The sequence below is a fragment of the Erithacus rubecula genome (assembly GCF_903797595.1).
Source record: "Erithacus rubecula genome assembly, chromosome: 2".
In the NCBI taxonomy this organism is placed as follows: domain Eukaryota; kingdom Metazoa; phylum Chordata; class Aves; order Passeriformes; family Muscicapidae; genus Erithacus; species Erithacus rubecula.
Genome location: NC_136685.1, coordinates 27783773 through 27801403, shown reverse-complemented (window position 1 = coordinate 27801403; position 17631 = coordinate 27783773). Strand labels below are relative to the sequence as shown.

The following is a 17631-nucleotide window of genomic DNA, read 5'->3' as shown; positions in this document are numbered from 1 at the left end:
GCATGACCCAGAACCCCAAACCCTCAGTGTGAAACCCCTAACCCCAGCTGCAAAGGGCACAGATGTAGGAGAGCAGGCTGACTGTGTTTGTGCCACACAGCTCCTCTGCTCCTGTGTGGGGCAGGTCCAGCCTGACTCCAAACACACTCTCTAGAGCCATAAATCTGTGTGTTATCTCTGAATGAGTGTATGATTTATGCTGGGATTCTGAAAATGTTAAAATAGCCTTAATTCTCCAGATTCACTCCTGCTTGCTACATCATCCTTGAAAAAAATGTTCTTTCCAATGAGATGAGTATTTCAAGACAGCAAAAGGCAATAAATGTCCTGCTTGTGAATTTTACCATTTAAATCTGTCTTTAATAGCAGCATCAAATATTTTACTTACATTTAGTTTACAATGAACTGTGCCTTTCAGACTTATTCTATTTATGGATTTTGGTTTTCCTTATTAAGCACTTTATCCTCATCTGTCTGGAGTTAAATCTTGTTGACTTCAGACAGCCTCTGAATTTTGATTACATCTTCAAAAAGCAAGCAATCTTTCCCACTCCAATTTCAGAGTTTTATCTACTTACCCAAATCAAATTAAATCACTGACAAGAACTGAGCATGGGAGAGACCTCTCTTTCCAAATTTGACAATAATCTGCTGAGAGACACTCAAAGCCATGATTTTTGATAAGCATTAACTACATGGTGACTAATTCTAAGCATTTTTTTCTTGCTTAAAGAAACATCATGAAGACAGCCTTGGTCTTATTGGGGCCAAGGTACATAACCTTTCTGTTTTCATGTCTTTGCCAAGTAATTATTTCCACTTTATCTTCATGTCAGTGGTTCTTCTAGACTTGCTATGCTATCTCACTTCACATATATTTAAAATATTTGCACCAAAGCTAATACAAAAGCTTTCCCCATACACGTACAGGATCACCTGGAGGGCCTGGTAGTCCTGGCTTCCCATCTCTTCCTGGAGTGCCCTAGAAACAAACATAAAACTTGATGGCCTTAAATCATTGCTGAGGTACACATTATTTTTCTTGTTTACATATAAAACTGTCACTTACATTGACACCAGGGGTACCTGGAGCTCCTGGTAATCCTGGAGGTCCCCTAGGGCCCTGAGAGCATGAAAGGTAATTTAGGATATAAGAATACCTTTCCTGCAAAATTCTTAAATTAAATTAATGTTTTTTGGATTAAAGAGAAACTTATACTCTACCTGCACACCTGCTGATCCAGTTGGACCTATAGGACCCTGTAAGAAAACTCCAGTCAATCAGTAGTTACACTTTCTGGGATAAGGGAGATAAATATGGTTAAAAATTGATGAATGTGGGATATTTGTGCAGTTTTCACTTAGAGAAAGGTTTGTTTTAAGTTTGGCTTTAAATCCAAATCTAATTTTGCCAAAGTTAGAGACCTCAAGATTTTGTGAATCCCCAGTTTTGAGGGCAAGCATTTCCAAAAAAAAAAAAAAAAAATTAATGATCTGTGGTGCAACTTGATATTTAGCAAGAAGAATCATTAAAAAACCACTAACAAGCAGTTGAATAAAACCAGATAATTTAGATATAAATGGGCAATCTTTAAAGTTCAGATTTGAAAATACCGTAACTGAAAAAAATTATCTTTAAGTATTATTTTTTTAGATTAAGATATTCAGGGTGGATGTTTAGTCACCTTTCACAAACATTTTCCCTTTATACCAGAGCACTGTCTAAACTGAATTGTATCAGGTGACACACATTGGTTGACTGAAGAGAGATTGCCTCAACCACTGGAGTAAAACTCCTGCAATAACATGTGCCACCTACCAGGTACACCATCAACACCAGCAAATGTTTTTACTGAATACTCTGAAGAGCCACTGCAGGTGGCTTTATTTAAAGGCATTAAAAAGAAAGAAACCCAGGAAACAAGCTGAATAACTGAAACAGTTATTGCTCCACAAGTTATTTACTATGAATGCTTTAGATGTCTGTGTCAACTCACTTCATGTTTGAATTTTAACTCCACAGCAACCCTTGAAGCAAACTGGGAGCTGGGAGTCAGGCCAGAAGGGAGTTCATGGCTTTTTATTGTGCTTTGTTTGCCTATTGCAGTTGCTCAGTGATGAACAGTGAGAAGCCCAAATTCTGGGTGTTGGTTTACTTACTGGTGATCCCTGGATGCCTATTCCAGGGGGCCCCATCTCCCCAGGTGCTCCCTGTACACCAGGTAGTCCTCTTTCTCCCTGTGAAAGGCACAAGGCTTTCCGTCACAACAGCTCTGAAAATGTAAACTACCATATTATCTTTTAAAAATTATTTTTAGAAACAGAAATATTCTATTTTGCGTACCTTTGGTCCCCTTGGACCTGGGTTTCCAGGAACACCAGTGGGACCCTAAAAGAAACCCAAAACAAAACACGAAAAAACCAAGAAAAAAACCAAATTATATTTTGAAATGTAAGAGATTAATTTAAGGGTCAAAATTAGCCAGCCCTTAGAAATAAACTATGACAAGTTTACATATCTTCCTTGTTAGTGCCAGTGTCACTAGGATTATGTGTGACACTTACACTATTTCTAGACTATATTTTAGTTCAATAATAATACCACTGTACAATATATTTCAATTTTGAAATTATAATAAAATTACTTGCTTTGTGGCCTTTAACTGGAAGTGACTAAGTTTAGATTAGGTATTAGGAAGAAATTCTTTACTGTGAGGATGGAGGCACTGGGACAGGTTGCTGAGAGAGGTTGTGGATGCCTCATCCCTGGAAGTGTTCAAGACCAGGCTGGATGGGGCTTTGAGCAATCTGGTCTAGTGGGAGATGTCCCTGCCCATAGCAGAGGGCTGGAACTTTATCTTCCAACACAAACTCTCCTGTGATTTCTTTCATTGCAAAGTGACAATTCTTTCCCAATTGCCCCTGCAGAAAATAAAGTCTGGAAAGTCTTTTCAGATTATGAACTTACTGGTGTTCCAGGCAGACTTGGTCCAGGAGGGCCCATATCTCCTTTTGGACCTGGATGTCCAGGGGGTCCCATAATTCCACCAGGGTCACCCTACAAAATAAATTTGAATAACTTAATGAACTGTGAGAATTTTCCCCTATGTAAAAAATTAAAATATTATCAAGTTTATAATAGAAAGTGCCTGTACTTCGGGAAGATAAAGAGAAGGAAAAACCCCTCATATTTTCCTTCAAAAAGTTACAGAATTGGAGATATGGATTATATAACCATTAATAATAACTAGTATTCTCTTGGTTTTCCATGTATGCAATGCATCTGATCCACATTTCTTGCTCCCCAGGCTTCTAATATGCAGGTTGTCATTAAACCCTGCCAACTAATTCATAGCAACAGCTGAAACAACAGCTGTCTCTCCCCAGCTACCAACCACTAGTGCTAAACCTGGAGTCTTCAGTGTATTCCTCTTTACACCTCTGTTCCTCATTTCAATACATGCAGTGTCTCTTGTTCTATATCTCTAAACTCCTGCTGCTTATGCAGTAAAATTTTGCCTTTTATTATGCTGTCCTCTTGTCTTTTGCAGGCTCCTGCGACATCCTCTGTGATTCTTTCTGAATCCACCACTTCCCATTTTGCAAGATGAGTACTTTTTTGTTCTTGTTCCAGTTGTTTTATTTTATTTTTTTGCCTTTCTGTCAACTCACCTCTTTAGACTGGAGTTTATTGGTTTTCCTTGTACCCCAAAATGCATAAATACCACAACACATCACATAGCTCAGAGCACAGATGTATATCCTCTCTTTTCTCCTTTACATTCAGTACATACACACATCATTCTTAGCTTTTGCTGATGCAGCTGAATTCTAACTAAGGGATTTCCACAAAGCAAAATACAATGTCCTAAGATCCAGCCTTGGCTCACATCTGAGCCAGTGTAGCTGCCCTAGAGCTCTGCCAAGATGAACATGTCTGACTGTGAAGTGGGATTTTACACATTAGCCTGGGTAGGACACTACACTGAAAAGGTTGCTCTGCAGTCAGGACTTGAACTGACATTTCTGCACAGCACAATTTAATGTAAGGGTACAGTCCAACCTCTTTGAAATATTACTTAAATTATTCATCTAAAGAGCAGCTGGGTTGCCAAACTGGCCTGAACCATCTCCAAATGCAGAGATGTTTCTTCTCCATAACACAGGGGGCTGCTGCTGGTATATTTTAAAATCACTTCTTTAAAATCACAGCAGCCACACAGACACACTACAGAAGAATGGAAGGTTGCTCTCAAAGTGAAAATTTAAAATGCTTTAATATATCAAGTTTAATTTAAAACACTTAAAACATACCTTGTCTCCTTTAATTCCTGGGTTTCCTGGTACCCCAGGATCTCCTGGTAAGCCCTGGAATTAATAAAAATATATCTGTACGTTTTTATAGCTATTCCCTTAGTGGTTATATAAAAATATAGATGAAAATTAGTTTACACTGGAATATTTACTGTGCATTAGTATTGACCCCAATTGTTAAAGACTATGAGTTAATGAATGCTTCCTTAATTAAATACATAAATCATTTTTCTATAAGTTAAAATGTAATAATCACAAGATTATTTTCTGGCCTCTATCAGGGAAGAATGGCTGAGACCAAAATGTTTATTTCTTCTATTTCAAAGTAATTCCAAGACTTGAAAATCAACTGTTTTTTCAAGGAAGGCAGTAGGATGTAAAAACTTGAATTTTAAGTAAGTGTCTCACCTTTTTTTGCCCATGGAGGGCTGCATGATTTCCTGAATTAGTTTATTATTCAAAGTAGTATCTTAAAAAGCTCAATGAATTCCTACTCTTTCACATTAGTTAATCCAACAAATCTCTTTAAATGTTTTAGATAAGAAATGGACAGTTAAACGCTTTCAGTAAATAAAGTGTGTTCCAGCCTTTCGTTTGTCTAAATCTTTTCATCTTTCACAATTTAATTTTAACTTCAGAAATTTCCCTTGCCCTTTTCATGAGGATTTCTATAAATGCAGAGAAATGAAGATAAATGAAAAAGATTAAAATCTAAGTAGAAACTATTTAAATAATAAATAAGGCTTAATTGGGTTCTCTCACTATACTGCAACAAATAGAGAAAATTTTTTCCATGACCCTTCAATGTTATTCAACCAACTACTTAGTCAAGCATTTTCTTAGTAATTTTCACACTAAAGGATAAAGTTGCCCAAGCTGAATAGTGAAGTCCAAGAATGAAACTTAAGCTGGACTGTAAAATGAACTCTCTAAGAAAAAGACAAGGAAACACATATTGTTTTAGTTTTTCTTCTCAGTGTAAAACACAGTTTTGTGCACACTGACATATGACAGATGACAACATTTTCATGCCAGTAGTGAATGTTCTGCAGCTGTGTTTGCTTTCTCTGCTGCATTCTGTACTTAATGCAGACAGACAGCTCCTCGTTTCACCCAGTCATCCAAACTAAAAGCATAAGAAAGGAAAAGAAGTACCCTAATGAAGAATATTCTCCTTATACCAACACAAAATCATTATGGTAATGGCAATTTATGTTTACTGATCATGGCCTACCCTATCCACTTTTGATATTGGCATAGAATACATACAGCCTCTCTTCTCTCTCTTTTTTTCTAAGAATTTCCCAACTTTATCTTTTCTTTCTGGTTGGACCGAGCTCAAGTAGTTTCTTAGGAATAGAAGTAATTCTTATCTGATAGATGACTCTTTGATAATGCCAGCTGAAAACAATTTTGAAACTTTTATAATAGTTATCATAAGGCATTAAATTAATTATTTTATTTTTTAATCTATAATGTTTCATCTTTAGAAGATAAAAAAACAAGGAGCTTATAGCTAAGCACAATGTTTCTATAACACATTCAAATTTATGTTTTTACATAGTAGAATTGTGCACAGACAGGAGTCTTCAGGATCATCTCTATCTAGGACTTACATATATTATAGTTATTATTTATCTGTTCATAATGTTCTCTTGATCAAAGATCCATCAGAACAGCAGTTTCAAAAGTAGCAATTATGAACTTAAGTGGGGATGATGGGCAACACAAGCAAGAGAGAAATGAGCATTTTGTTATCTTTCACAGTAGGATTGGTGATTTATAGATTAAAAAAACGCAGTGGATAAGGCTTACAAACTTTTGAATAGATGATAGGTAAATCAGACAACTGAAAAAAAGATATGTCTCAACTGAGTAGGAAAAGACATACAATAAAATCACTCCATGCATATTTAAATGCTAGTACTGTTTCTCCTTTTTTCCCTTCCAGAGCTGAAGATGCTGTATTCTATTGGTCACCATGCTTATATTCCTAAGATTTTTAATAGGCCACCAATAAAAATCTGCCAGCTCTGAACCACTTAGGATGGTATTTTAAGATCAGTAAAGTATATGGATTATAAGTCTGTTCAAAATAAGAATCTTCTTCCACAATACAGTCTCAGGGCATGTGTGGAAAAACCTAAGACAAAAATGCAGCAACACCAGCTTCTAGATGCTTCTGTTGGTAGAAAAAAAGACCAAAACCACACACTTTTCAATTGAGTGGCTGAACTTCTAGGCTAGAGCTAAACTTTTTACTGTCCCTTCTTCTTGATCCACTTATTGGATCTAACCACTCTTACCTCCAAAATGATATTGAAAAGTCATTTTGTGGTTTATGGAAGAAGGGAGGTACAAGAACCAAGAAGAGGGGGTAGGTGCCACTTGTTAATTTATGTGACACCACTAGTGTTGTGGACTGTAATACAGGGAATCAGGCAGAAAAGAGTTGTCTGCATGCTGAAAGAGGGATTGTGCCATACTTTGGAAGGGATACAGGCAGCCACTGCCCCAGGAGAACCTTCTGCTGTATGTGGGTGTCAAATCAAATGCCCAGGGTACAAGATTAGTATAATGGTGATTAATATTTTAAGATGTTTCCTGGAGAATCCAGACTGGATTGACATTTTACCCTTGCTCTTTTTGTCCAGAGGTTGTGCCCAGAGACACAAGGGTTACAAGTGTGCTGAATCCTGGGGTAGGTGCCTACCAGTTTGAAAAATTCCAGCCAGCCAGAAGACCCATCAGGCTGCTGCCCAGTGGCATAGTTGTTACAGGGACACTAAAACCCCCATGAAGGAGGCCCTCATCACCTTGCTCAATCAGCTGACAGACCTGAATGTGGGCACCCAAAAGCACAATAACTACAGGAACATTCCAGCTTTGCTGAGAAGTACCACTGCTTGCCACTCCCAAAACAACAGTTTTTCACCCACAAGCACACTGCACCTCTGGGGAGCCTTGCCCTGTAACATCTGTGCTTGATAATTGCCAGCACCTGCACAACACAAACCAAGACAACTTGTTGCTTAACCATCCCAGCCATGCAATGATCTCCCAGCTGGAATGGGAAGCCAAGAACACAACACTAACAAGGGGAGCAAGGGAGAGATAATCAAGTGTAAAGAGCTCTTGTTTCAGTGACCCAATATCCAGATCCACTCCAGGCTGTCAAACAGTGTCAGAAGCAGGATATAGATAGTTTACTGAAACTCAAGATGATGGCCTGCTGAGGGAATCATCCCATCCAGCTGTGCTTCAACACCTTATAGCTACAGTACCACCCACAAAAGGAGCAGCTATGGTAATTTCTGTGGCACTGCTCCACTGGCTACATGCATCACAGCTACAGCTGGAGAAATGGCACAAATACATACAACTTCTCCTGGCAGTCCCCTGGGTCCAACAGGTCCTGGAGGGCCTTGCAGTCCCTGTGAAATGATACAATACACATCTGAGGTAAAAGTCAATCAACTACTGTAATGTGGTGTAAAGCATTCTTATATATAAACATATTTAAACATCAGGAATTAAGAATTATCTTCAACATGGAGTAAGAAGTACAGAGTTTGCTCATTCACCCTTACTCTTACATTTATTTCAATAATTCTTGTGGACTGATGTGTACAAAAACCAAAATATGTATAGAAAAATCAAATACAAAGGAAATACCTAAAGGGAAAGACATAACAAAAGAACAGATCAAGATTTCAAGAATCATTTTTGAGACAACAGTTTGGAGGCTTCTATAGCCACATCCATTCTCACTGGGCCTTCTTTTCACTATCTAAAATTCAAGTACTATCCAACATGAGTAGTGTTGGGTGGCAGGTTTAAGAGTTTCTAATTCTATCTTTGATACAATTCAAGGCATTATGAGAGATTCTCAAGAATATTTGTGCTTCAATTACTTTCTTCACAGAATCACACAATTGCAGAATGGGTAAAGCTGGAAGCAACCACAGTGGTTTAACTTTCCTGCTTCAGCAGGGTCATTCTAGAGCACATTGCAGTTTCTTCCAGTGAGGGAGACTCCACAACCTCCATGGGCAATTGCTCAGTCACCCACTCAGTAAAGAAGTTCTTCCTCATGTTGTGGTGGAACTTTTTGTGCATCAGTTTCTGCCCTTTGCCTCTTGTCCTATTCATTGGCACCACTGGGAAGAGCCTGAAAACCTCAACACCACTGTTTAGATACTTTTAGACAGCGATGAGGTCTCCTTCCAGCTGACTTTTCTCAAGGCTGACTTTTCTCCTTGTATCACCAATGCATAAAGAGAATACACCCAGCTACCAGTGGATTTCTAATTGCAAATTGGGTGCTCATACTCTCAAGTGACAAAATAACACTTGAGTGTTGCTTAAATATTCTTTTCTGAGTGACACTGAGAGCAACAAAAACTTCATGTAAATTGTAAATTTTATGTAAAATGGCCATGATCCAAGCATAAACTTTTGATATAAAATATTTGCATTCTTTTCATGTTAATACTAGCTAAAGAGTTGATAGCTTCAGAGTCCTCTAATATAACAGCAAAAATTGCAAATTTTTATTGGATGGAAAAACTTTCACTTACCTTTGATCCTGGATTTCCAATAAGACCAGGTGGTCCAGGATCTCCCATTTCACCCTAATGAGTTTTGTCAAGAAAACAAAAAAACCAAGTTTACTGCTATGTCTCCCAGTATCAGCTATGTATACTGGTAACATATATAGCATGTACAAGTCCAAAAATACCTTATTTCCTTTTGATCCCTCCATTCCAGTCTCTCCCTGAAAATAGTAAATACAACCATAAGAATTTAGAAATTTAAGTAGGATCAAGTAAGAGTTTAATTTTCTACCTTTAAATGTGGTAATAAAGTTTACAAACTTAAATATTGAGAAAATATTAAATAATTTCTGATGCCTTTTGCAAACTCTATAAGACATTCCTCTTGCAACCTATTTTTTTGCAAGTTTTCCCAACGTTTTAAAGGAAAAATGTATGTAGAAATTATATTTCCTTAAGAAAATTTCCAGTCAAAAAGCTATTCTTCACCACTACACCTCTTCTGGTACCCAGTATTTACCTCCAAACCCACATATTATTACTATAATATGATAATGTGATAATAATGTGATTATTATAACATGTCAACAACAAATATCTCAACAACCTTGAATTTTATATTAAGAAACATAACTAGCTTTTGTCAAATATCATAATAATTAATGACAAATATGTTACATAGGTAGAGAGACTCTTACAGAATGAGTGCTATGAAATTTTTCTTCAAAATAAGAAAAAATTATGCACACATATAATGGCTGTATGGGAACAGCCTGGTGCTAAATGCCACACTGGTGGCATCAAAACAGTTCAGGCCACATAAAACATTGTGAAAAAGCTGAAAGAAAGAACCTTCAGGGAATAAAAAAAGCATGTGCTCTAAACTCAGTTCATGGACAGTGCCAGTAACAAGAAATGCTGAAAAACAGAGCACCTCTGTTTTTTGTTTATAGCCTGGGAAACCTTGATGCACATGTAGAAAGGAAACAATACATGTGCTATCTCACATAATGCCTGCATGCAATGAATGTCTACAAAGAAAAGAGTTACAGGATGAATATGGTATGAAAGTAATCTCAAATGTACATTATTCACAGCAGTTCAATACATATTATACTCACTGGGTCTCCCTTGTCCCCTTTTTCAGAAGGATCTCCCTAAGCAAAAGTAGAAAAGAGGTTAACAGATTTATTTTAAATGGTTAATAGCACATATGTCTGGTTTTGCTGAAGAGTTCTGGAAAATGTGGCTATTTTAAACCTGTCTAAAATACAAAAGTTTACTGGAGATACGATGTTGATTTAATGCCAAGACCATGACATCTCTGATCCTTTCAAGCAGGAGCACGAGGGAGGGTCAAGGACATGAAGAGAGTGATCATGCCTCCGAATCTGAAAAATTCTCAAACACAAGTGCTTTATAACACACAAAAAAATCATAAATCTGTGATATCAATGAAGGAAAAATTATGTTCCTGCATAAATGCCTGCATAAAAATGATATAGGTATGACCAAAGAAATCAAGAAGCCTCCCAGCTGAATGACAAAGCACCAATCAATCATTAGAACTACATAAGGCACACATTCTTAAAAAATCAAAATACATATCTGTTCCTACATGATACCTCCCAAATCATACTGTAAAATTTATGCTTAAACTAGAAGATACCAAATTAGAATGTTAATTTTTAAAATGTAATAATTTTATGTTTCCTGTTTTTTCATACAGATATTGAAGATCACACTCATAACTTGAAAAATTATGACTGGCACCTAATTAATGAGGCAGCCTTTGGTCATAAAGTTACATAAAAATAATTTTAAACTGGCATTCAGTAAAAGTATTCTGAATTTTTTTAAAGCTAAGGACTTTGTGAACTGGTAGAACAGGGAAATTTACTTGCATATGTAAATACCCTCCCAAAATGGGTTTGGACAAAGTACGAAGGACATTTAGAGACTGACAACTTCTCCCATGCCAAAATATTTTTTCTTGATGTCTTGTCTATTTTACAAGATTTCATTCATAATCAATTCATTGCATCAACTTCTAGTAAACACATGAGCACAGAATTAAGGAATTAACTCACCTTTTCTCCTTTTGCACCAGTCATTCCCAATTCTCCTTTTTGACCCTTTGAACAAAATTAATTATATTTAAAATATTTATATTCCAGCAAATGTAAATAACACCCTCCTCTTCTTTAACTGTACTTTGTTCTGTGTGGGCCACAAAATCTTAACTACTGTTATGATGGAAATCAAACTTAAACATCTGCAAATGAATTTAAATTACTGTTTTCTATAGCAGATCTGCAAACTTCTAATAAAATGTTGTCAATCCTGTTACATATCCAGAGCACTTGTCTCTTCTCTTACAAGTTTGAAAAGCATACAATTATTAAAATATCAGTGAGCTGTTTATACAGACAGATAACTATAAACAATACAGTGCCATATGGTGTGGATTCAGAATTTGACTTTCATGTAATTTTTAGAGGCTGTCTATGAGTGGTTTTGGTGTAGAAAGCCTCATCATTACAGAGAAACTGCTTTAAATATTAATTTACTATCCAAAATATTTTCTGAATTTCAACTTTTTCAGAATCTTTCCCACATAACTGGCAGGGCAGCTCATTTGACTTCTCAGATGGTATTATAGAAACCATACATAATTCTTTCAGCATTTCCCTTTTTCTATTTATACTGGAGGAGAGAGGATCACATGCTGCCACTGCAGGATATCATGATGAGTTAGATATTGGAATGAACAGATCAAAGTTCCAGTCATCTCAAAAATCTATTCCTTCAAAGCCCATTGGGATAAATAAAATAAAACATTTTAAGGGTGGCAGGGACAGGTTGGGTAGGCACTTTGAAACTTCTCCAAATTAATCCCAAATGCTTACCATGTCTCCCTTCTGGCCCTTAGGTCCAGGGGTCCCAAGTACTCCTAGTAGTCTTGTATCACTCTGGAAAGAAATATCACCACAAAGATCAGAAAACATCACTATTAATTCACAGTAACAGTTTATTTACCATAACAATTTATTGTAATTTACCAGTTGTAAATTCAGAAATCCTAATACTAGAAAGAGAATAAAATAATAAATGTCTATGCATTACAATTAGGCAGTGTATTGCAGAACACATTCTTTATCACACATTCACACTCCTGCCACAGTAGCAGAAAATGAACAAAAGTATAAAAGGGAAATGCATATGTTGACTACTGCTATGCAAATCTATAATTTTTTTAAGTTCCACACAAAGAACATATTTTAATGCTCATTGTTTAATAAATTTCTCAAGTATGTTAGAAAAGAACAAAAAATCCCACTTCTATGAGAAAGAACCAGAAAGAACCACAAGCATTTTACTCTTGAGCACCATGAGATGCAAAAAAAGAACTAATTTAAGTCTACTGCAGTAGTAAGATAAAGGAACAGGCTCCTCATATTGCTTCTCAAAGAAGACAGACTTAAGGACCAGAGGTTCAGGTTGTATTCTTGCTCAGCTGTTATTGCACTGCATTTATTTACTCTTCTGTACAAGGTAAAGACACAATAAAACACAAAGCAAAGGTTTCCTTTTCACCTAGTCAGGCTTCCTAAGGGGAACATGTTTTTTTTTCCAATGACAATGGGAAAAGAAATAAAACCCCAATAACCCTGAAGTATGAGCTCCAGTCAAGACCAGGGAATCCCATTCCTAGCACATGTGCCACTGGGATGAGCAGGAGCCCTAAACAAGCCAGCTCCCCTTGCCATGTTCCAGCTTCCATAGCTCTAAATATGAAAATATCACAATGAATAAACCGTGTTAATATTTTCAGAAGATGGTAACTAAAAATAAATTGAAAAGCATCAATAACTATTTTAGAAATGCTAATTTCTTGATGGATTATCCTTGGTGTTTAGGGTTTGTAACATTGTTATTACACTAACAAAATCAGCTTCAGAGCAAGGGGCAGATGCCTGAGTGTTGATGAGAAATAGTTGACTAGCACTAGACTGAGAATCCAGAATCCTGTTGCCATGAGTACACTACAAATTAATTATTATTTATATTGAGTTGTGGTTTTTTTGGTTTTTTTGGTTTTTTTTTTTGGTATACATGGTGCAAAAAACTAAAATAAGGCTATTAGAGCAAATAACAATCCTTATGTTCTTTGCATTTTTATAGGTAATTTGTTCTTTACAACCAAATGTAAGTAAAATACACCAAAGCAAAAAAAACCAACTTAGGAAGTAAATAATGAATTGTCGCATAAACTAAATTACTCCAAATTATAATGATTCTCGAACATTTTTTCTATAGATTGTGTTGTAGTTTCAATTTTTTTTTGTGTTTTGGCTTAATTTTTTATTTTTATGTGTTGGAGAATATTTTTGGATGTATAATACAGAATATATAATAATATAGTACTTATCTATATGCCCTTTTCAAAGATACTTAGAAGGAAGTTCAGCTGAATGACCTTATATCTACATATGGAAAATTGGTAAGGAGGATGACAAACAGAGGCCTTGAAAGCCCAAGCAAAGGATCACAAAGGCCTGAGAGTATAAAAATGCAAATCATGAGACATAATTTATCCATCTCTGAAGGAATGTAGCACACAGTACAGGGCAGCAAGTTCCTTGGCAAAAAGAAGAGAACAAAATGCATTTATTGAACAGCATCTGGTTTATGCTGAAAATGTAAAAGACATAGCAAGAAGGAATATAAAAGTGGAAATATACATGTAGAAACACAGGAGGAATGAGGGAAGCAATGCTCCAGTACTGTCTCCCAGCCCATTAAGGATCAATGCTCAATGATCAATTATCCTCAGCAGGTTCCCCTCACCTTCACTAAAGAAGGACTGCTGATCTTGGTTTGCTGTTCAGCACAATTTGCTGCTGCAATCAGCAATTGCATTTATAGTGCTCTTTCACTGCATATATGGATCAAGTAAATTATGCTTTTAAAGGCTTGCACTCCAGCCTCCTTAAAAATCACTCTGATAAAAAGTGATTGATGATGACCCAGAAAAATCCTGGTTGCAATAAATTATTTAAATACATGTGCAATTACCAATATTTGTTACAGCAATCAGAAATTCCATACAGCAATCAGAAAAATTGAAAATAATCTGACAAGAATCAGAGAAATTAGAGGATCAGAAAAAACATTGATAATTATGATGGGTCTTGAGAGTCAGCACATTTCTTGGCATCAGCTTCTCATGGTTTCTAGAAATACCAAAACAAAGAAGCCATAATAATCTAATATCTAATAATCCTAACTAATATCATCAGGACAAAAAAAAAAAAAAAAAAAAGGTGTGAAAATACCTATAGAAACTAAAATGTGTCAACACCTAAACACTTTAACCACCAAACTGAAAGAAGAGCTTGTGACATCCTTGAGAGCATGGATAAAATTATGGGAAATAACACCACCATTCCCTGTACTGTAAGAAACCTCAAAAACCTCAGACTATCACTCAAACATAATTTTACTGACACAAATATCTGAGGAACACTGGAAATTCAATATTGGAATGTGAAAGGCTGCTCGATGCCTCCAAGGTGCTGTGGACAAAATCAGCTTCTGCCATCCTATATAACAGCATGGAAAAAAGACAAGCTACTGGTGCTTACATCTGCCTAAGTGAATCAGTGGCTAGGCAGGGAAGCTGTTCTTTTCTTTCAAGACCTCTTTGTCTTGCCTTTGATAGGAATATCCCATTCCCATCATAAAATATATAGGAATTGACATGTTTGTTGTTGGAGACTTAAGCTGACTTTAGGAGCGTCTGAATATTTAACTAAAGTTTGCATATTTAGAACTTTCTGCTTGAATCAGAAAGCCAACTCCTCTTTCATCTGGAATCAAACAGCATTTCCTTGATGAACAGCTAATTGCTCATGACAGAGTCATTAAAATCTTCAAACTGGACAGCTGAAGGAAGAAGAAAATTGGTAAGATATCCAGGATTGAAAAGATAATTAATTTATAGACACACACCAACTAGTCTACATTTTTTCCAGAACATTGTTAATTAGAAAACATAAGCCACCTTAAGAATACTTAGAGCCTTGTAGTTAGAAAAAAAGTGGTTTTTGGAGACAGATGTGTGTCATCTCCTGCAGATCATCACTATTTGTATTTCCTCTTGCAGAATTAACCTTAAAGGGACTGTCAGGAAGAAAGAGATGATAAGGCAGAGGTGGAGAATGAGTTACAATAAATATGGTATCAATAGAGCAAACAGTGCTGGTATCTGAAAGCTCTTTGGCAGGAAAAAGAAACTGGTAAGAAAACTAAATGTGAAAACCAAAATAACATAAAACTTCAACACATATATATGAAACAGGAAACCAAATACAGAAACTAAGTCTCTAGGCATAAAAATGCTCTATTCCTAATACATGCTCCTAAGCATGTATATAAATACATATACAGATTTGGAATGGATTAAATATCATAATTAATAACAGAGAAATCACTTCAGTGTAAAAGCAGCTGGACAGGTATGTTTGACATGAATTGAACTCCAGAATCCCTGTTCAAGCAAAGATTTTAGCACTCATATGGGAATGTAAAATAAGAAAAAGACCCTGAATACACATGCACTTTATAGTTAATGCATTCTAATATTAAAAGAAATTAATTCCCTCCAGGCTTGACCTGCATGAATTAAGTTGTGATACACACATTAACCACTGTACTGGGGAAAAAATGCTGTAATAGTGCATCATGAACCTTTGAATGAAATAGTTTTCTGATCAGAGAGGTTACTTACTCCCAAATCAATTAAGCAAACTTCTCTATTCTCATACAATGGCAGACACTACCACAGCTAAAATGACTTGCAATGCCTGCAGTAAGAATGTAAAATCTGGGTCAAGCTGAACACAGTCCTATGCAATTTTAATTTTTTTTTCTTCTAAGTTATTAAAGCTGCAGGTGGTTTTATAATTGACACAGCATTTTTATTAGTCCATAATACAAATATAAGGACAATTCTCATGGACTGCTAGCAGATCTCTTCAAAATTATGCCTCCTTGTCTTTCTATTTTACTCTTAGAATCATGACAGAGTTGGTCAAGAAGAAACATCAAGTGCAGTTTAAAGCAATTAGGTTTAGAAATGGGAATTGGTGCTGCACACCATCAGCTAGGTGGTGCACACATCTCCCTTTTGAGTTTTACCAGTCAAAAACAAGTAAGTAGAAGATGGATGGGAGGCAAGACACATGGCAGCAAGATAAATTACATGGCAGGTATGTGACTGGAGTATGGGCTGAAACTTGTAAAGGGATGCACAAAGGGGTCAGGAAAGAAATTACCTTTTGAATTAATTTGGAATGGGGTTCACAGGGATCAAAACTGTAGTAATTTCTACCTTAGATACTATTTAGTCATAAACCCACTCAGATACCAAATTAAATCTCCATACCTCATTATAATGCTTGTTCAACGAATCCAGGATTCCTTTTAGTCCAGAAGGACCCTATATGGAAAAATATGTATCAGAAGGTCATTTTAATTTAATTAATTTTATGTTTGCACATCTGTATTTAAAGAGCAATGGGGTTGTAAATTTTTTTTTTTAGTTTTTATTTGAGTGTACAGTAAATTATCTTCTGTAACTTCATTGTTTCTTTTTTCTGGCATAGAGGAAGAAGAAAGTTTTTTAAACCTCTGAAAAACAGCAACTTGTTTTCAAGTGAATTGGTCAGTCAGAGAAGGCAGAAATGAAATCCATATCAATTTTAATATAAAACCTTATATATCCCTTCTGGTATGAAAAACATCCTTGTTCTGTAGCATTTTAAAACTCTTTCCACTAATTCAAAGCACAACTTTCGATGTAGAAGCAGCTCCTAGTGTGGGTAAACAGACAGGTTTTTAACCTGTCAGTAAGTTCAGTAAGTGTAATTGACCAAAGCCAGAATGCTCCAGAATATTAATTTTCTAGCATTAACTTTCATGCTTCTATTAGCATTGCAAGTTTTTTAGTTAAACACACGTGTTTCATCAAAAAATTCAACACTGAAAAAGGAGCTTCCTGATCAATTGAACACTTAGGACAGAAACACTGAAAAATGTGCTTGGGAAAAACATTTTTGGACATTAAATCCCCCATTTTTAGACATATTGTGCCAAAAAGCATGCCCTCAATGAGATTTTAAGTTTGGTAGATGGAGCAGAACACAGAAAGTATGGTCAAGAACTTATGAACTAAGACTCCATTACATTTACAAATTAGCACAGTTACTGTCTTTAAGTTGAAGCTTTCACATCATGCAATATAAACAGCAACCATTCATGATGGCTGTAATGAAAGTTTGACTGTATTAAAAAGATTACAATATATTCAAGCAAGTCACTTAGCCTGATTGACCTGGATGTAACACAGGGCATAAAAGCAACACTCCTCCTCTGGGGCTTTTATAATTACAATTTACCCTCTGCAGCTTTTGTCCTAGTGTGGATATTAGGAAAATTTGGAGGCCATATGAAACATCTCAGGTGTTTCACTCCCTCCTTCTTCCCTACATTGGAAGAGATGAAAGTACATTCATGTTACTTTGAAGTGAATCGTCACTTCAAATTTATGTTAAAAATAAGATCAACCCAGTCATGATGTTTTCACTAAGATCTCACTCCACTCTGATTTCTGAAGTTAATGGCAGAATTTTTACTTTGATATCCATAATAAAGCTGGCAATCCAGAACTGGGGCTGAAGTATGATGACACTGCCTA

The 17631-nt window shown here is 36.0% G+C and overlaps 1 protein-coding gene across 1 annotated transcript in view; it reads right to left on the bottom strand.

Moving 5' to 3' along the window:
• The window catches only part of COL19A1 (collagen type XIX alpha 1 chain), a 170923-nt gene that overhangs the window by 30156 nt on the left and 123136 nt on the right, over positions 1 to 17631 (bottom strand). The window contains exons 17-30 of the mRNA XM_079332225.1: positions 16321 to 16374; positions 11780 to 11842; positions 10961 to 11005; positions 9992 to 10027; positions 9056 to 9091; positions 8895 to 8948; positions 7695 to 7748; positions 4315 to 4368; positions 2969 to 3058; positions 2345 to 2389; positions 2161 to 2238; positions 1225 to 1260; positions 1070 to 1123; positions 929 to 982 (exon numbers count right to left, since the gene is read on the bottom strand). Coding sequence (XP_079188351.1) covers positions 929 to 982; positions 1070 to 1123; positions 1225 to 1260; positions 2161 to 2238; positions 2345 to 2389; positions 2969 to 3058; positions 4315 to 4368; positions 7695 to 7748; positions 8895 to 8948; positions 9056 to 9091; positions 9992 to 10027; positions 10961 to 11005; positions 11780 to 11842; positions 16321 to 16374 — 753 coding nt within the window. The remainder of the gene's footprint in view (positions 1 to 928; positions 983 to 1069; positions 1124 to 1224; positions 1261 to 2160; positions 2239 to 2344; positions 2390 to 2968; positions 3059 to 4314; positions 4369 to 7694; positions 7749 to 8894; positions 8949 to 9055; positions 9092 to 9991; positions 10028 to 10960; positions 11006 to 11779; positions 11843 to 16320; positions 16375 to 17631) is intronic.